The sequence below is a fragment of the Lissotriton helveticus genome, chromosome 8 (genome assembly GCF_964261635.1).
Source record: "Lissotriton helveticus chromosome 8, aLisHel1.1, whole genome shotgun sequence".
Taxonomy (NCBI): Eukaryota; Metazoa; Chordata; class Amphibia; order Caudata; family Salamandridae; genus Lissotriton; species Lissotriton helveticus.
The window spans coordinates 1,149,729,146-1,149,750,829 of NC_136069.1; the positions used below are offsets into that span (position 1 = coordinate 1,149,729,146).

The window sequence follows — 21,684 nt, forward strand, 5'->3', positions numbered from 1 at the left end:
ACTCCTGACAATGACAGACGTAAACCTTCTTCCAGAGTAATGTGAAAAGTGGTTGGAGGAAAAGTGAACTTGCAAACGCTCAGATTTTCGCATGAGCAAATATACTCATTCGCTCATGCTAAAATGCAGTTCACAAATGTTTTATAGGAGTACTATTGCTTGTCCTACTTATGTAAATTCTTGGGAATTCGTGAAAGACGTATAGCTGCACTTAATGCTAGGACTTATACAATTAGTGCACTTTTGAGACTGTCTTTAATAATTGGTCCCCTAATTTGGTCTGGTGTTGACCATGATCTTTTGTGGTTTTCTAAAATTCTGTCTCTCTCTCTCTCTCTCTCTCTCTCTCTGTATTGGCTGGCTTTACTGTGAGTGACAGCATTCTCCTCTTTCACAAGGAGCATATCGGCACAAAGTAGTTTTGTTCAGTGCCAGTAACTACTGTGGCAGTGTGTGCTTCTTGAGACCAAAAACAATTTTTGCTTTTGCCAATGTTTGTTGTAATGTTGAGGGCCCAGTAGCTCCCAAACCAATAAGGTTTTACAAAAACCATACCAGAACAAGTCACACGTTGACAAAACTAAAAAGATGACCACCTAGTTCAGACCTACTGGCTTTGCCAATGTTTGTTTTTGTTTCCCATAATCTTATTAAAACTGGTTAAACTGATTTTTCATTATGAATATTTTTGGGAAATACTAGCATGCCTCAACACGTTAGTAAATGATGTTGCAAAGAAATGGTACCTGAAATTGTACAGTAGTTTAGTTAAATGTTTTTTTCCATGAAAAAAAGAAAGCAGGAACATTTTATTTTGAAAGCAAAGAATCATCAATCTTGCTTTCAAGCTTCTGCAAATATTTGCATCAAATCGGAGAGCATTCTGGGAGCATTATACATTGCCTCAAACTGCTAAACTTTGAAAATGACATATTTTTATACTGGAACCAATGTCAGTAGTGTAGTCAGAGCTTACAATATTTACGTAATGAGCTCACTCTAATAATAGTCTTTCAATTAATGAACCATAAATACAAGTTTGAACAGCATTGATATCTGGACAAAATAGTTCGAGGCATGTGGGCTGCTAAATTCATATCTTAGCATTAGATCGCCGCCTAGTGTTGGGTCCGGATGATCGCACATTGTTGTCCTGGAAGAGTCTTCGAAGTATCCTGAGATAGGTGGCTCCTCCCCTGGACTACAGTGCGCATGGGCATCGGCTCCATCCCCAGATTGTTTTTTTCCGCCATTGGGTTCGGATGTGGTCTCGACGTCTCTCTGTCGAAACCGAGAAAAACTATCTTTTAGCGGCCAAAAGGCCTCGCTTTTTGCGTCGGTATTGTCTGCGCACGGTCTCGAGTCTTCCGTCTCTTGGAGCCGGAATAAGCGGAGTCTTGTTTCGCTTTTCGAACTTTGAGGCCTTCTCATCGCGACTCGACTGCAAAACTTTTCAGACATGGAGCGGAGCCCGTTTAAATACTGCCCGCTTTGTGGGTCCAAGTACCCACACATCGATCTACACCCCGTTTGTAACAAATGCCTTTCGCCTGACCACGACGACGGCAAGTGCAAGGCCTGTGCACAGTTCCGGTCTAAGAAGACTCTCAAGCTTCGGCGCGCGGTGCGCATGGAAGCTAGACAAGCGGCCCCGGATCCGGAAAACATCTTCGGCGACCAAGATGAAGAGGACCAGGGTCATCATCTTCAGATCTCCCCACCCGAGACGGAGGTCGAGGCGGATCCGGTAGACGACGACGGTGTCGTGGGTCAAGGCCTTGAATACGTCGACGAGGTAGGAGACGACGAAGAGATTTATGGGGCCGCGGCGGATAGCTCAGGGGACGAGCTCTGCCCCGAAGGTTTCGAGGATACCGACCGGGTCACGGGATCGCCTGTAGGCCTTACCCACGACCCCATGCCGCAAGCCACAGCCCCGCCTTCTGGCCCGGCCACGGACTTACTTGCTGAGCAGACTGTATCGAAACCGAAACCGAAAGCATCGGGATCGACTCCATCTAAAATGGCCGACCCGAAAACGAAACCGAAACTTAAGGACTCGAGCGTCCCTAAGATGGCTGCCGTGCCAGCGAAAACGACTGTACCCGCTAATCCATCGACTCCGTCGACCTCCGGTCCGCAGAAGTCGAAGAAGTCCGTCGATTCCGCTGCTGCTCATTCGAAATCGACGCCTGAGGAGGGGTCCTCTAAAAAAGATGGTCGGCACGGATCAGCATCGGCGCCGCCGTCCAAGCCCGCAAAGGCCGGCTCCACGGAGTCTACGCAGGCGCACGAATCGAAGACTGGCACGTCTGCGCACCGGTCCCAGGACTCTGGGTCGGTGACAGCGGGTTCCGCGTCGAAAGCCCACAAGGCCCACAAAGACGTCGGATCCGAAGGAAAGGTCAAAACATCCTCGTCGGCTCCAAAACCAACTGAGAGTGAGGCGTCCCTCGTCGCCGCATCACTACAGCGAATTAGGGAGAAGGCCTCTGCTCCGTCGGCTCCGATTTCGTCGCCGAAGGCACAAACAGACAATCCAGCGAAGCCTTCTGGTAAACTTCTCTTTGTTTTGCCGCCAAAGGAGGCGCCGAAAGCCTTTTCCACCAAATCGGCACCGAAGAAGACGGTTTCTTCAACGGCTGGCCCACTTCCACGTCGGGTTCTCGAATCAGAGGATGATTCAGAGCAGTTCATCGACGCAGACACCGGCAAATTGACCCTCTATAAGAGGAAAATAACTTCAGAGTCAGTGGACTCATATGTCATCCCACTGAAAAAGAAAAGGGTGCCCCTTGATGCTTCAGGCCTCACAGAACCAATCCTGCCTCCTCCAAGACGGAGCCCTACTCCCTCACCAGAACACTCTGCGGGTGAGGGGTATGATGAGGATGAACAATACAATTTCCCTATCAATGAACCAGATGCACAACCGGATTCATATGATGACGCTGGTGACCAGGGCACCCAAAATGTGGGGCAGGACCCGCAGCTTTTTAATGCACGTGCATCCCCCACTGAGGATTCAGCAGGTTTTCATGCGCTACTTGAGAGGGCAGCGGCCAATCATGATGTGGACATGCATGCTGACCCGATAGAAGAAGACTTCCTTTTCGACACATTCTCAGTCTCTGAAAGGACAGTAAAAACGCTGCCTATGCTTAAGGGAGTCCTCAAGCATGCGGGGGATATCTTTAAGGAGCCTACCAGGGCACGAGTGGTCAATCCACGCATTGAGAAGAAGTACAGACCTGCACCTGCAGACCCCGCATACATTCGGGGACAGTTGCCACTGGACTCTCTTGTGGTCGCCAATGCCAGGAAACGTGCCAACTCCCAGACAACGGGTGAAGCTCCTCCCCCGGATAAGGAGTCCAAAGTGCTAGAGGCAGGGGGCAAAAGAGTAGCTGCGCAGGCCGCAAACTTTTGGCGCATTGCCAATACACAGGCACTCTTAGCACGTTACGATAGGGCGCATTACGACACCCTAGAACAGGTTATACAACACCTGCCTCCAAAGTTCCAAGAAGGCACCAAACTGCTTATTGAGGAAGGGAAGCTAATCTCAAACGCAGCCATCAAGTGTGCACTTGACGCCGCAGACACAGCTGCTAGAGCTATCAACACTAGCGTTATGCTGAGACGACAGGCGTGGCTCCGCATCTCGGGGTTTAAACCAGATATACAGACAACCATTCTTAATCAGCCAGTCAATCCTGATAGTCTGTTTGGTCCAGATGTTGACACCACCCTAGAAAAAATAAAAAAAGACACAGAAACTGCTAAGTCCATGGGGGCCCTCCAGTCGCAACAGTTTCGTGGCAACAATTTTCGTCGCTCAGGTGCACGTGGAGTCACCAGAGGACAAATGGGTCAACAGTCTCAGTTCTCAAAAGGTGGAGCACAATCCTCGTTCCAAAAGCAGAACAAGGGAGGTTACAGAAATAACAGCAACAGAGGTCGCGGCAGAGGAAACAACAGCTCCCGCTCCTCTACCCCAAGCAAACAGTGACTCTCCGTCACTGCCCCCCGACCACTTAACACCTGTCGGGGGGAGACTGCAGCAGTTCCTGCCCGTCTGGAGAAACATCACCACAGACAGGTGGGTGCGACAACTAGTCCAGTATGGTTATTGCCTAGAGTTGAAATCCACTCCACCCAACATCCCGCCAAGGCAAAGGCCTATGTCCGCAGAGCACTTGCTCTTATTGCAGCAGGAAGTGGTGGTGATGCTGCAAAAAGGAGCAATCGAGCTCGTGCCGGTGAGAGAGGAAGGCACAGGGGTGTACTCCCTGTACTTCCTTATTCCAAAGAAGGACGGATCTCTCAGACCCATTCTAGATCTACGCCCCCTCAACCTGTACATACTGTCAGAACATTTCCACATGCTCACACTGCAGCAGATTCTTCCCTTGCTAAACCAAGGGGACTTCTTAGCAACCTTAGATCTCAAGGATGCTTATTTCCACATTCCACTACACCCGTCCCACAGGAAATACCTCAGGTTCACTATTCAAGGCAAGCATTACCAGTTCAAGGTCTTACCCTTTGGAGTCACCACAGCCCCAAGGGTGTTTACCAAGTGTCTGGCGACGGTAGCAGCGCACCTCAGGAGGCAGAACATCCATGTCTACCCCTACCTCGACGACTGGCTCGTGCAAGCCAAGTCGGAACGACAGTGCGCCGCGGACATGTCAACTACAATTCACCTTCTTCACGATCTGGGTTTCTCGCTGAACTACCCAAAGTCGCATCTACAACCAGCACATGTCCGGCAGTTCCTAGGTGCGACGATCAACACCCTGACGGCCATGGCTCAGCCAAACCAGGTCAGGATAGACAGCATGCAGTCTCTGATCCAAAAGTTCAGACCACAACACTCGCTTCCGGCGAGAGTATTCATGCAGTTGATAGGCATGATGGCCTCCTGCATCTTCATAGTCCCTCACGCACGGTTACATATGCGCCCGCTCCAGGAGTGCTTAGCGAATCAGTGGACACAGGCTCAGGGGCAATTGACAGACCTAGTGTTGGTTACCAGTCGGGCATACGACTCTCTGCATTGGTGGACTCCACACAACCTTTGCAAGGGCCGACTGTTCCAAGAGCCTGTGCCGCAGATTATCCTGACAACGGACGCATCTCTCCAGGGATGGGGAGCTCATCTGCTCACTTACACAGTGCAGGGACTATGGACGACGCGGCAGCAAAAGATGCACATCTAGAACTGATGGCAATCTTCATGGCGATCAAGTCCTTCATTGTACATCTGTGCAACAAGGTAGTGTTAGTCCGGACGGACAACATGACTGCGATGTACTACATTCAAAAGCAGGGAGGCACCCACTCGCCACAGCTGTCTCATCTGGCTCAGAGCATGTGGAAGTGGGCCATTCAGAGGAACATTTTCCTCATGGCAGAACACCTCCCAGGGAAGGACAACCAGATGGCGGATCTGCTCAGCAGGTTCAGCCATCAAATGCACGAGTGGGAGATACACCCATCTGTCCTCCACCCGTACTTCCAGCAGTGGGGTCATCCGGAGATAGACCTGTTTGCCACAAAAGAAAACGCAAAATGCCAACACTTTGCCGCCAGGTTCCCTCACCCACAGTCGCAGGGGAATGCGATATGGATGAACTGGTCAGGCAAATTTGCGTACGCTTTTCCGCCAGCCCCTCTGATACCGCTGGTCGCAAGAAAGCTAAGGCAACACGCGATGACTCTCATCCTAGTTGCTCCAACGTGGGCGCGCCAGGCTTGGTACACCACGTTCCTCGAACTCTCAGTGGTGCCGCATCAAAGACTGCGCCTCACGCCCAGTCTTTTGACGCAGAACCATGGAGAAATTCAGCATCCAGATCCGCAACAGCTCAACCTGGCGATCTGGCTCCTGAAGTCCTAGAGTTTGGATACCTTAACCTACCTCCAGAATGCATGAACATCATCAAGGAGGCAAGGAAGCCAACTACCAGAGCATGCTATGCTGCGAAATGGAAGCGTTTTGTCATTTACTGTACAGCCAATGACATCAACCCGCTAGATGCATCTATCCCCAACATCATTTGCTATCTGTTGCATCTTTACAAGTGCAATCTAGCGTACACTTCCATTCGGATACATCTATCCGCCATAGCGGCTTATCTTCAAAACAGGCAGCATCTCTCTGTCTTCAGAGTGCCCGCCATTAAAGCCTTCCTTGAAGGTCTGAAACGAGTCATTCCCCCAAGAACACCGCCAGCTCCGGTGTGGAACCTCAATGTCGTTCTCACCAGACTGATGGGACCGCCATTTGAGCCACTGCACTCGTGTGAACTCCAGTTCCTTACGTGGAAAGTGGCTTTCCTGGTAGCTATTACGTCTCTGAGGCGTGTCAGTGAGCTGCAAGCGCTCACAATCCAAGAGCCATTCATTCAAATTCATCCAAATAGGGTAGTGCTACGCACTAACCCCAAATTCCTTCCGAAGGTGGTGTCACAGTTTCATCTAAACCAAACTATTGACTTGCCAGCATTCTTTCAAAACCCGCAAACGGTGGCAGAAAGAATGCTCCATACCTTAGATGTACGGAGGGCGTTGATGTACTACATAGACAGAACACAACCCTTTAGAAAGACAAAACAACTTTTTGTTGCCTTCGCACCACAACACAAAGGCAACCCTATTTCCAAAGCAGGGATAGCCAGATGGATTGTTAAGTGCATCCAGATATGTTATCAAAAGGCCAAGCGCACTTTAACAATACCCCCAAGGGCGCACTCCACACGCAAACTGGGGGCATCCATGGCTTTCCTAGGGAACATTCCTTTAGAGGATATTTGCAGAGCAGCCACGTGGGTTACACCACACACCTTTACAAAACACTACTGTGTTGATGTGCATTCCAAGCAGCAAGCTGCTGTAGGACAGGCTGTTCTCAAAACACTTTTTCAGGTTTCTGCAGCTGGCACGGGCAACCGCCGCTGATGGAGGGACTGCTATGTATTCTATGCTAAGATATGAATTTAGCAGCCCACATGCCTCGAACTGAATATGCTACTTACCGGTATGCATCTGTTCTTGGCATGTAGGGCTGCTAACATTCATATCGCCCGCCCTCCTCCCCGGTGCCTGTCGCAGCTGCAGATATACTATTGTATTTATTCATTAGCATGGACATCCTTTACACTTTTCACTCCATCTCCTGCCACAATGGCGAAAAACAATCTGGGGATGGAGCCGATGCCCATGCGCACTGTAGTCCAGGGGAGGAGCCACCTATCTCAGGATACTTCGAAGACTCTTCCAGGACAACAATGTGCGATCATCCGGACCCAACACTAGGCGGCGATCTAATGCTAAGATATGAATGTTAGCAGCCCTACATGCCAAGAACAGATGCATACTGGTAAGTAGCATATTCATTACCTTACCTGCAGACAGTGCCTTTCCTTGATCCATAATGGGGTTCTGTAAACTGGCAGCCAAAGAGTTTGTGCAGCAGGGGTTTGGGCCTACTTGTCCCAAGGACAAAATGCACATGAAAACTTGTTGCCCTTGACCCCAAACAATATGTCCTGGGCGTCGGGCTATAGGAATTACACATCCCTGCTCAGAACTGTATTTACCTGTTTGTTTATTTATAAAGTTTTATATAGCGCGAACTTGATCCCGAAGGATATCAGAGCGCTTTACAATGTGAGGCAAAGGTAACAAATTACATGAGGAGAAAATTACAAGTGAACAAATTACAAAAGCAAACGTTAAGTTACATGAGGCAGTAGTGACAATTGTGAGCAAACAAAATACAAGAGGTAGCAAAGTTACCTCATTAGTACATTGTTACAAAATATATATGAATATCCATATAAATTCACGTGCATTCACTTAAAAAGATATCATGCTTATATAAGATCACAATAACATGAGGCCTGGAGCTCAAAAGGGCTTCCTATCTGACCTGGACTGGACAAGCTTCAACAAGCTATTCTGTATCCCCTTACAGGTCACCTTGCTTGTCTTGACTATATGATATTTCTAATTCTGGTTGTGCAAGTGTTAAGCAGTGCAGAGCCTGCCTTTCTGGTCTCCCCATATCTGGCTGTTTTGCATTGGGGGCCGACATTGCACATCCATGTCAGCCATATTTGGCTTTATTTGGCTTGATGCCTTATTCTAGTTCCGCTGACATGGCATTACTTTAGGTGTATAGCACCTAGAAATCTGTCACTCTGGGAAGAAGCGGTCTGAGGGCTCCTAAGGTGGCAGATCTGACTTCTTCCTGGCTAATTAGCAATGATGCATGCTTTTGGTACCAATAAATACATTTCACTCTGTTTCTGAGCAAACCTGCTATGTCTGGTGAGTTTCATTCATTTGCTCCTGGAGGGTGCCAGTATTTCCCCAGAAACCATAATGAAGGAATAGGGGTAATTCTGGAGCTGGTATACCATCCGGGGTAGGGAAACCATTTTAAAGTAGCCGATCTGCCGAACAGGGATAGTGGCAATGGGGACCAAGCCTTCACTTATTCCCTAACTCGCAAGAGAAGTGGGGCTACATTATGGATTCACGAAACGGTTGGGTCCAGAGAAACAAACCCCCCTAAATATTTCAACCCATTAACAGCTTGCGTTAATTCTGATGCCCACTCCAGGTTTCCAGCGGCCCCACCCACAGGAAATACCACTGATTTCCCAATGTTCATGTATAGCCCGGAGGTCTCGCCAAAATCCTGCAAGATGTGAAGTCTGGAGGTAGCCGGATCTGTAGAGAAGAATAGTACATAGTCAGCTTACAGGACTGTCCTATTCAACACTTTAGACCATTCAAATCCCCGTACACGAGTCAATCCTCACCCACGCGGCTAGGGGCTCCATAGTCAGGGCAAACAGCAGGATGGATAATGAGCACCCTGTTTTGTTCCCCGTCAGATATGAAAGGGATCAGAGAGTGCGCCAGCCACCTGGACTGTGACAGATCGGGGTATTATACGTGGATATAAGAAAGGAACCGTGGCCCTAGATTAATATGCTGAATAAATCAAAGGCTTTATCAAGGTCAGCTAAAAGCACCGCCACTGGCCGCCCAGTCGGTCTGCCATGGGCAGGGTATTATAAACGCGCCTGATATTGTGGCGAGTGGCATGTTGGGGCATAAAGCCAGCCTGATCATGGGGAACCTGGTCCAATATATTTTATTAGCCTATTGGCCAAGATTTTAGCGAGAAGTTTCACCTCTATTTTGAGGAGTGAGATTGGATGGTACGATGAGTGTACTTCGGGCTGGCGGCCTGGCTTAAGGAAGTCTACTGTGGAAGAGGTGTGGCGCAGCCGCCAGGGTGACTGACTCTGGAACCCGGGGGCTCACGGTTTGATCACCAGGGCCGGCGGCAGATAAGCACAGCACCATGTAACTCTGGACAATAGCACGTTCAATCTTCCCGACGGCCCCCAGCACCTTGACACCTACGGGTAATTGTTCCCGCTTTACAAATACTGGACATTTACATACTAAGTCAGCATGTCTGGATTCCTTGAGCACTGATTTAAATCCCCTCCAACAAGTGTTTTCCCAGGTGCAGTCTATAGTATTTAAGAAACTCATTGGGGAAACCATTAGGCCCCGGTAGTTGACATATTTTTTTATCCCTACTTTTTAAAACTAATAAATGGATTTACACCAAACCAAGCAAAGGCACTTCTTGAGTAAAGTTCTAGTTTTATGTCAAGATTGCTATAATTCTCTACAACGTTTTTTTTCTGAAGCAAAGATCAAAGCTGACTATGCAAGTTAGAATTACACTTTTTAAACCACTTTCTTTTTCCACGCAACGTGGATTCGCACTAATCTTCCCATGCCAAACTCAAATCAAAATAACATTTTTGGGAACTTTTTTTGGGTGGATTTGTCAAATGATGCTAAAGTTAGTAGCCTAATAAAATGAGCATTGACAATGCCAATACGTCTGTTATTAAATAAATGTTGTATAGAATGTGAAGCATTACAAGAAAAAAGAATAGGAATGGATATGTATTTTTGTGAAAACAAAGAACTATAGAAAAATGGTGTAGGTTAAAATTAGGTGCCTTTTGCATTTTCAAGTCAGACTTAAAATTCCATGTAGGTTAATGACGGCCCTCCTCCCATCTGTGATCCTGCCAAAGAAAAACACCATGAGTTAACTAGTTATCTAAGACACTTTAATAGCATTACAGTGCTGTGTGTCCCTAGAAGTTCAAGTTCCGACAGCTGGATATATATAATCTACTTTTTCACAGCTGTGTTGAAGACAGGCACTTTCTGTGAAAGCCCACAACTTCTGCCCAGTGAAAACATGCGCTAGTTACTCTCAACAGGAGGGTGGAGCCAAATCCCCTTTCTAGTGATGCTCATATAATTGTCTGGTGACAGCTGCTCTGTCCTTCCAGATCATAAAAGACCTGTCAGTGGACACTCTTGACATATTCATAAATACAGTCCCTATCACCAGTTCTGTAACATGACCATTGTGTGTGGGGAGAGGCCAAGAGTCAAAAGAAGTGAAGCCTCAAGTGAGTTGATTCCTCTACCCTGCCTCCTTAATGGTGGTAACAGTATATTATACTCTGTACATCTACATGTGTAGTTCATGCCATTGTATCTTTTTCATGTGTCCTTGTTTAACAAAAGGTATTTAACCAAAACCAGGATTCAAGGGGTTGAATCTGTGCACTGTGGTACAATCAGATTGAAGAAACCTTGTGACTACTAGGAATGTTTTTACATACAATCTGTGAGGCAGTAAAACGTATTGTTCTCCAGTAAATGTTTCTGTAGTGTGATAAAGTAGAATTTGATATTTTAACTGTAGTAATTTGTGAATACGCATTTATTAGCACCGTTTCTGTAAATAACGGGTTATTGGGCCTCCTGTATTTCTTGTGCCTGGAAAAGTTATTGGTGATGAAATCGGTGGTCCCTCTGGTGTTGTCCTCAGTTTTTAGACACTGATAGTTTAGCTCTAATCCAGTGTGCTTCAGGCACAGGATGAAAAGCTTCGAGAACCCAGAAGCAATGGCCGTCTCTTCCAGGGTTTCACCAACCTGTTGGTCCACAGAGGGTAGCCCCTCTCAATGGTGTGGTTGGGTCGCCTAGTGAGGCAATCAGTAAATCATTACTAACTTAATCCCGTTCTGACTGGAGGTAGATATGTCCCAGACATGAGTCAGTGGAAAGTTTGAGAGACTCTGTTACATATTAATGAAAAAAGAAGTCGGTGGTAGAGTTTCAAGAAGTGGGCACTTTCTTTGTTCAAACATAGTGTACCAGCTGGCCCTGCAGTGATTGAAATGTAATGAGGCTCTTACAAAAGCGATTTGTAGTTTTTTTATATGGAGCAGAACCTGAGACATTAATCAAACTTAAATGAGTGAAGTAGCACAAGTGGCAGACCCTAAGCGGGTGGAATACCCTTTGGCATGAACTGTCCATCACAAAATGTGAAAGTATTTGAAAGACCTTTTCGAAGCCAGAGATTGAGGGCATTCCCCTCCCTAACCATTGATGGTGGTGCAGTGCAAAACTGGCTACACCTTTACACGTTGCAATTACATAGCATGGACGTGCACTTAGCCCATGTTTCTTGCATGTAATCACATTAAAAAGAGTGTTGTACTTGACATTTATTACTTCAGTGCGTTCACTGTAGGATTAGTGAATCAACTTGTACTGTGTGCCTTAACTTTATCAAATTATGTATACTTTGAAGACTTGGTGAATAAACCATCCTTACTTAGTAGGTATGTACTCATAATAAAACAAATTTGATTTACATAATGTATACCTTAATACATTAAATTACACGGTGGTACTGGAAAATTGCTCAACTCCCTCAAAGTTTTAACCTCTTTACAAAGGAGTTTATCATCTGGTTAGCATTAAGCACCTACCACCTCCATGCTTTTTGCCATCCTGACGCAGACAAATATTTTCCATACACAGAAAAACATTCCATGGTACACTGTCACATGTTATGTGGGGTTGGAGGTAGGGCTTTCTCAATGTAGAAAATTATTTTACATGTGCATTAAAACAAGCTTAAGATTCAGACTTAACTTAACCCTAATCTTAAATCATTAGATCCCCCGACCCTTTCGAGAATTCTTCCAGTTTGTGGTTATGTGTAAGCAAATAAAGCGTCGATTTTCTTGGTTTGTGTAACCTAGCCGTTGAGATCATTTGTCAATTTAAAAAAATAGGTAGTAACTGGACTAAAATGACTATAGTTTTACTACCTTTTTTGTTTGTGAATGAGTCTCATAGTAAATGAGAGCAGCGTGAAGAATGTCGGATCTGGGAAGGTGTCTCTTTTTTCATCTTTGAAGTGCCTAATGGGAATTTCTCACCTTTGTTCTGCTATTAATGTGACTCCATGTGTGATATGAAATCCGATGTTCCTTCTGAATGGTGAGAATCTTGCCTTGGGAAACCTGGTTGGTTTCCTTTTGCTGTAAGTTTCATCAGCTGATGCCAGGTTTTCATTGTCATGTCTCTCTGCTTTGCAGCTTGTTATGGAGTTCTGTGGCGCGGGTTCGATCACAGACCTTGTGAAAAACACAAAAGGGAACACTCTGAAAGAAGACTGGATTGCTTACATCTCTCGGGAGATCCTCAGGGTGAGTAGAAAGAGTGGGTTTTAAAGCCTTTATCATGTGAGGTGTGCTTGTGTGGAAAGTCATAGAAAGATTTTTATTACATTTAAAGGAAAAACGAAAAAAGAATAACCAGACAGGTCCAGAGTGGAATAACATTGGTTACGATTGCAGTAGTTAAAGTTTCTAAAGTCATTAATGTAACATCAAAAATCTTGTAATATAATGTTAGCACATTTGCAATTGTTTCATGTAACTGGTTTCACTAACTGTGTTGTAAACTTAATATAAAAAAGAATTATTGAAATAAATACAAAGTAAAATCTCTTGCGGCTGTGGCCAACATAAACCTGCTTTGGCGAGAAAACAGAAAAAATATCCTATAAAGGAATAACGAAAAAACAATAGTATATTAGATGTATGCACACATTTTAACATCCTTGAAAAACTGAATTATGAATTGTGACCTGAAGAGTAGTGGTTTCTTCAGTTGGTGCATTAACCAACAGAACGAGAGGACTAGCTGCATCATAGGCTGCTAACACAATGCTTGCTCTTTCTGGAGCAGCACTTTTCTGTTGATGTCTCGGCGCCAACACAATTCGACAATAGTGAATTGTGTGAATGTTGCATCGACTAAAGACGGCAGCCCAAGCAGTGGCCTGTCCTCTTCAGTCTTGGTCGGTGGCAGCACCACTTGACTGGCTACCGTGAACAGGATTATGAGGTAGAGTAGCCACCTAGTCAGATGTTCTGACAGACCATGCTGGCTTATTTTTTCTAAAAATGAGATGAAGCAAGAACTGTGGGCCCATAGATCCCTGCCCTACCATGCTCCCTTATTAGGTTTAGAGCACAGGCTCCAAACAATAGGCTCCAGCAGCCCCCCTCCTGCTAGACCTTTGCAAGCATATTCACCAGTAAAATTACAATGGCGATTGTATTCAAGCCTTAATATTTGTTGGGAAGTGTACCAATTATTTGAGTTTTTCAATAGCCTCTCCCCCTTCCGTATAAATTACCAAGAAGTTTTTATTAATCTACAGATTCAATCCCGTTTAGACATTCCTAATAGAAGGTTCATAAGGGTCACACAACTGCCCATTTCATCGTCCTGAAGATGGTCTAACGGATGCATACACCAACAAGACCGAAACGTGGTCAACCTCATCTATTTTCTGATTGTTTAGTTCTCCTTTTGAAATAGTTTTCTGCTTTGTTCAGATTCACTATTCTGTTTATGTATTTTTGATTTGGAATAGATGCTTGCAATAATGACTCGGAGGTACTAATACCAGAGAATTTCCTTGTAAACCTGTCATTTGTGTGTTTGCTTCAATCTTTTTGTATCCTTTATATTTATGTTTCATAAATTTGATTAATGAAGAATTCACACCCGTTTCATCAGTATCTTTTGTAAATCTTTTAGAAAGAAATTGAAAACTGAAGTAGAGATTGTGCAACTGCAGGTTACCGGCTGGAACCTTGATATATCATTGTATGACTGAGCGTGTTTAAGTGAATCCCTTGTAGGCACTTTTACCTGTTAATGCCACCCGTAACGGTGTGTGTAGGGGGAGGTAGGCTCAAACATTTCGCTCACGGGATCGGCATAGAAAAGTGTGAATACCAATGCTCTTTGGTTTGTTGACTGAGCTATTCCAGAAGATGTGAGGTGCGAAGTCATAAAAGAGATGGTTGCACTATGATGCTAAGGTTCTCTCTCAGTCGCTTATTTCTTAATTCTTATGGTACATGGAAGGGACATTGCTTGTACCTCAATTTCTCAGACCCCAGCAGCATCACTGCTCCATTACACTTACCCTTGGCAGAACACAGGGACACTTCGACGACTGTAAGGATGGTGAACTGCTGTGACTTGACTTATCTCCTGATATCTGACATATCTCATGGCATGGCAGTTCTTCAATGGGTACTCCGGAGATAAATCCTATGTACAAACTGCAAAGAGCCTCAACTTTGCCTATTGCAGAAAACTCTAGGTGATTATCTGATAATAGGAAAATACCTTAATCTCTCCAGTTATGCTTATTCAGTAAGCAATTAAACACAGTCATTCCCGTATGAGTGTATTGCAGAGTATTACATCACAAGCATAATACTGTACACATTATAAGTTAATAATTATGTCTCAAACTTTTATTGCTGGTAAATGCAAGCCATAGACTGTATTTATACCTGTATCCTCATTTCCTTTGGACAAGCTTTGTGTATAGAATGCTAGCCTCGCCTTCTTCATGTTATCTTCACCAGTGGCTTCAACTGAATTTGAGGGAATCTTAACGGTTAGCCATCAGAACCCATGTGCAGGTGGTAATTAATACAGGAAGTTAGTTAAACTATAATTATTGTTATATTACTGATCTCTTTGCAGGTGTCACGCAAGTCGATAAATTCAGTCAGTCTGTGGCCATGATCACTTACTATTCCTTACATACAGAATTACACTGACCTGATTTCTTCTCACCTATTCGTTCATTTGCATTATAATTTGCAAAGACAATCCGTGTTGCCTCCTACATATTTTAGCTTGGATTACACCCGTTATCAACACGCCATAGGAAAGTAATTTGCAAACTTATAAAACTGAACAAAACCTCTGTTGGGGGTGAATTTAATACTATTGCCCAGGAGGTGATTTTGGTTTGTGCCAGGTTTAGGGGGTGGTCAGTGCACTACACACATGTAATGCTATTACTCACATTGTTTTTTGTAAAAATAAATACATAAAATAATACTTTAATTGCATCATCATTGGTTTGTTGTGAATTATCTCTGTCACTACAATTGTTACCATCAACTGCACCATGTGTAGTTGCATATACACTGCTGGAATTATTTTCTGTATAAGTTAAGACAAGATTAGGGGGCCATGTGTACAAAAGTTTGACTTTGTGATTACCATATAGTGAATTTTTTAGATTCACTATTTGTTAATGGCAAACACCCATGTACTAATGTGTCTTTTTGACACGTTTTGTGACTCCCAGTGGGTCGAAAGTAGACCTACCTAATTAATATTCATGAGGTAGGCTTTGGTTTGCGACTCATTGGAAATCGCTAAAATCACAGGGATGAGGGGCCTGCTGGGGTCAGCAGACCACCATGTCTGTGATTGCTTTTAAATAAAGCAATATATATCTTTTTAGGTCTCGTGACCTTAAATGCGCGCAAGCGCATTGAGGAACGAGAATTCAAGTGCTCAAAATGCTCATGAAACCACCAGCTTTTTGCTGGCGTTTTCATGCAGTTCATGTGAACCACGTGTTCAAACATGAACGCGCATCAGCCTCCCTCCATTTGCCGCACAGCACATCAAAGGGCTTCGCCCAGCGTGCGCTCTGCGGCTTCTCGGCTTCTCCTCCCCTAACTTCCTTGCATTTCTCCTCCCCCTCCCCAGTCAGCTTCCCCCAGGCCGTGTTCCCTCATCCCTCGCACCCCCTCCTCCTTCAGCTTATCACATTCTTCAAACTAAAAGTGCGTCCCCGCTTGTAGCATGCAACGGCCTAAAGTGATTGCATTAACCAAACTAGTTTTCCCACCCAATTTTTTTTCCCGACAGATAAAGGTAAGTTGCATTTATATTTTCCATTTAAGGTATGTGCGTTGTATTGTGTATGTCTGTACGTAAACATCTACCAAAATCCCCCAGGATCAGAGTTCACTTACTTTTATTTATGCACTTTGACTGCTGCCCAGATCAGTGATGGGTGCTTGGCAAAGAATAAATAGTAATAATAAAATACATTTTCATGCAGATTTTAATAATGCTAATCAGTAAGTGGCCACATCAAAGGCTCTGTGCCACTTTCACCCACACAGCAACACTTACAGACACGCAACGCCACTCACACCCACGCAAGCCCGCTATCATCCACGCAACACCACACTCACCCACGCAACGCCACTCACCCAAACAACACCACTCACACACGCAACTCATCCACGCAACCCCACTCATCCACGCAACCCCACTCATCCACGCAACCCCACTCATCCACGCAACCCCACTCATCCACGCAACCCCACTCATCCACGCAACCCCACTCATCGACGCAACCCCACTCATCCACGCAACCCCACTCATCGACGCAACCCCACTCATCGACGCAACGGCACTCATCGACGCAACGGCACTCATCGACGCAACGGCACTCATCGACGCAACGGCACTCATCGACGCAACGGCACTCATCGACGCAACGGCACTCATCGACGCAACGGCACTCATCGACGCAACGGCACTCATCGACGCAACGGCACTCATCGACGCAACGGCACTCATCGACGCAACGGCACTCATCGACGCAACGGCACTCATCGACGCAACGGCACTCATCGACGCAACGGCACTCATCGACGCAACGGCACTCATCGACGCAACGGCACTCATCGACGCAACGGCACTCATCGACGCAACGGCACTCACCGACGCAACGGCACTCACCGACGCAACGGCACTCACCGACGCAACGGCACTCACCGACGCAACGGCACTCACCCACGCAACGGCACTCACCCACGCAACGGCACTCACCCACGCAACGGCACTCACCCACGCAACGGCACTCACCCACGCAACGGCACTCACCCACGCAACGGCACTCACCCACGCAACGGCACTCACCCACGCAACGGCACTCACCCACGCAACGGCACTCACCCACGCAACGGCACTCACCCACGCAACGGCACTCACCCACGCAACGGCACTCACCCACGCAACGGCACTCACCCACGCAACGCCACTCACCCACGCAACGCCACTCACCCACGCAACGCCACTCACCCACGCAACGCCACTCACCCACGCAACGCCACTCACCCACGCAACGCCACTCACCCACGCAACGGCACTCACCCACGCAACGGCACTCACCCACGCAACGGCACTCACCCACGCAACGGCACTCACCCACGCAACGCCACTCACCCACGCAACGCCACTCACCCACGCAACGCCACTCACCCACGCAACGCCACTCACTCAAAGCCACTTTCACCCACGCAACGCCACTCACTCAAAGCCACTTTCACCCACGCAACGCCACTCACTCAAAGCCACTTTCACCCACGCAACGCCACTCACTCAAAGCCACTTTCACCCACGCAACGCCACTCACTCAAAGCCACTTTCACCCACGCAACGCCACTCACTCAAAGCCACTTTCACCCACACTGTGCAGTGCACAATAGGTCTCGCTGTAGGAAAGTTGGAGCTATTGGTTTTGTAAATGACAAAGCCCTTTATGTTTTTAAAATGAAAACAAAAGTAAAAGGCATTGTTATTTGCAATTGTAATAGCTCCAACTTTCCTACTGCGAGACCTATTGGCAACGCCAGTGCTTGATAGATGAGCGTCAGCTTTTTTCTTAGTCTTCAATAAATTCGAAATAAATCAACGTGGGAAATACACTCAGGTTATTTACACTTTGTGTGCGAGCTAGTCATACGCACCAGCTTTAGCTTTACAATAAATTGTGCAAACAAATTCAGTGTCCATATAAAAGCCAAGAGGAACAAGCATTGGCATGGCCAATAGGTCTCGCATTTGGGACCTTATAAGTATTTAGTTATGCAGCACAATATTCCTGGTGCAACAACATCAACTGTTGCGTTGCTAAACACTTATAAGGTCCCAGACACGAGACCTATTGGCTATGCTAATGCTTGTTTTAATTGCAGCCCGTTTTGCTTAAAGGAAAACAGGATGCGTTTCAAAAAGAAAAACGATACGTTTTCTTTTCAAGAGTAGGGAGTGGTCTGTGGCACCACTGCCTGCTCTTAACACATCTTTTTACAAACATTCACAAAGGGAACGGGTCCCTTGGGAACCCCTTCCCATGTGCAAATGGGTTACCACCTACATGAAGTAGGAGGTAAAATGCAAATGTTTTTCAACTTAATTTCGGTCACAAAACATTCACACATACCACTGCCATTCGTTATTAGGAAGTGATGCCTTAAAGATGCCCCTTCCTAATGCTGTATCCACCCGCTATTTTAAGTGAAATATTCTTGCCACTGAATGTTTTTTAGAACTGTATGTTTTTAAACATTGTGAGTTTTTATTAACTGTACAATAAACTAAAATCTTAAATCTAATGCTGTATCGCAAACCCAATTTGCGATTTGGTAATAGGCTACTGAATCGCAAGTTGGCCTTCTGTACATTGGAAAAGGCATTAATATCTAGCCCTAGGTTTAAAGTTTTATAGAATTGCTATTCATTGTTGCATTATTTATGAATGAGTTTGTATTTTTTATGTTTTTTTTAAACCAAATAAAGATGTATTGACTTTACGCTCTCAATGAAAAAACTATAAATACTGCCTTCAATATTCCACACTCAAAAGCTAAATCCCATGCACACAGTCATTCAGCACATTCACTCATTGGTTCATTCCTACCTGCACACGTCTGTTACTCTCGGAGAAAGGTCAACCATGCTCAAAATGCCACCCACGTGGGATCCTGATGATTCCCCGGAGTACTAATACCTCCAGGTCTACCCCTCAACCTTTTGCACTGAATTTGGGCTTGGTGCACTCAATGCACCCTCTGTCACTGGGAGCTTCAATCCTCCCCCAGCATAAGCCTGAGAACCAGGCACCACTCACAAGTGTAAGAGCTACCTGAGCAACAAAGTGCATGAAGGTATCTTGGGTACCAGAAACTGAGCTCCAGGCTTCCAGCCCTCCATTGTTTTAATGGGAATCTCCCACTCTCTCTTCTCCATCTCAGGTGACCTAATCAGTCATTGTCACTTAAGCACCAACTTAATGATGGCATCCCATAGAACATCCTCACTAAACAGACGTAGACATAGTGTTGAAGAGAAGCCCAGAACTGGGTCCGTGTACCCACCTTACATATAGAAACACTGGCAGCCAAGTTCCACTGCTGCGTGGCAGCCCCCCACATAAGTTGGGGGAGAGTTATGTGACTGCACGACCATGAAGCCCCATTGCCGTGTGTGTGCGCGTGTTCTGGAAACCCCCTCCAACAAGGCTGGTGACAGATTGTGCATGGGCCAGGTGAGGAGTTCTGTGTTTCACTAGGCCTGGGCGAAATTTAAATTTCCTTTATTTTGGGGATTTCACTTTACAAATATAACCTGGAATTGCACCAGTTGTGTAATTACTTTGCCATTCACGGGTTAGTTATAGCGCAAGAGCCCGGGAATGAACACCCAGAACGTGCAAAAATGGATGGAAGGACACATTTTACGCTAAACTGTACAGCTTGCATTTCAGTCTCTGTCTACATGTCTGTACACAGAAGTTTTTCCACCAGAGACAAACCGATGCTGTTGTCTTTGTAGAAGTGTGTTTATTCTGCCTGGCAGTGTCACCCTCTGCTGACTCCATTCCTGCTCCCATCCAGGTCCAGTTTGTTATTGGCACACTCATTTTGATCTGGCTACAAATGTATAAATCGTCTCATGCTTTTCAGAAGGGCCTCATGTAATCTAATGGCATTTGGTTTGGAGTTAGGTAAAGATGCCTTTGTTAGTTAATGTGCAGATGCTTGTGAGCCTTCAACTATTGTATCCAGGTTGGTAATAAATGCAACTAACTGTACAGGACGCATGGACATGTCTTAGTGTCAATTTCTCGCTTTGTGCCCAATCTGAAATGCATTTTGTCTTGGCAATTAAATAAGGTGGTGCATCGGTTGTTCTGCTGCAGGGCCCTGCCTGCCTCGGGTCAGGTTCCCTCTGTTCAGCACAGCGCACTCCGGGAACACAGCCCATCGGGCGGATGATCCTGCACGGCAGCGGTTTGTTTTATGCGGCAGAACCTTTAACCTTGTTGTCTTTCTCTCTGCCCAGGGTTTGCAGCACCTCCACGCCCACCATGTGATCCACCGAGACATCAAAGGGCAGAATGTTTTGCTGACCGAAAACGCAGAGGTGAAGCTTGGTACGTAAAAGTGCTTTGACGTGTTTTAGTGTTGAGTTTAAAAAATACCAATTGATGCCACTGCAAAGTGACTCTAGTAATAAACCACTAATCCGAATGAGCCAGAAGTCGAAGTGAGGGGAAACTGAGCACCACTAGTTTTATCTGCATTGTTCGTTAGCTCTGTTACTTTTTGCAACCTGTTCTTTGGTTGTTGTTTATGGTAAAGTTAAACTATGGTTCTTAATTTATTATTCTTTGTTGCTGGATCCTGCCTTTGAAACTAAATGTCACTTCTGTCCCGGCTGAGTTTCGATGCATCTAAACTCGAATTTACCAGCTCGTGGTCGTCCTCTTCCCTCAAACCTAATCTCATCTCACCAACATCATGCCTCTTTCCACTGGCCCCTTTCACACATGCACCCCACTGCTTACAGTTCCACTGGGGATTTGAGTCAATGTCTGTTTCCTTGGTTCCTGGATGCAGTGACAGAAAAAATATCATTATTTCCGTTCCTTAAAACCTCGAACCATAAGATACTGGCTTTTAGATGTGACGCTTCCATTTATAAATATGTTCCTCAGTACACGATTACGTTTTTTTGCTGTTCAGTATTTCCAGAGGAAAGGGGTTTTGCAGGGAAAGCTTTTCCCTCTTGGATGGTCAATTTACTGTCTTGAGACAAGCCTCTCAGTGTGGTCCCTGATAACATGTTTGGTAACCCATGGCAGCGGGATTCTTAAGTTGTGGTAATTGAAGGCTTACTGCCTCAGTCCAGTTCCTTACGCACACTGTCCCCAGAGCTGGACTTTTCAACTACAAATGATGGATTCCGGTAGGTCCGAATTAGTTCAATGGAAGCAAAGCAAGACTACAACACCAATCATGCATTATTAGTCTGACACCCAAGTCCAAGACTAGAACCTGTGTACACCGTTACTTGGAGGGAGGGTGTCACCCTATATAGCAGCTATCTGCTACCATTTTATTTACATTCTTAATCGGATAGAATGTGCCACCTTTTCTCAACCAGAATGTTCGGGACTCCGTTTACCCCAAAACACATTCTACACACAAAGTCTTGCATATATTTGCGCAGTTGCTTGAAGATCTTGCACTTGACTTTGATTACCTGGTTGATTGTGTC

General features: G+C 45.7%; 1 protein-coding gene across 10 annotated transcripts in view; it reads left to right on the forward strand.

The window, feature by feature from the left end:
- Nucleotides 1-21,684, forward strand: part of MAP4K4 (mitogen-activated protein kinase kinase kinase kinase 4) — a 642,366-nt gene that overhangs the window by 405,224 nt on the left and 215,458 nt on the right. For all 10 annotated transcript variants that reach the window (XM_078658041.1, XM_078658045.1, XM_078658037.1 and 7 more), the window contains exons 5-6: nucleotides 12,525-12,635; nucleotides 20,467-20,557. In XM_078658041.1, the coding sequence (XP_078514167.1) occupies nucleotides 12,525-12,635; nucleotides 20,467-20,557 (202 nt within the window). The remainder of the gene's footprint in view (nucleotides 1-12,524; nucleotides 12,636-20,466; nucleotides 20,558-21,684) is intronic.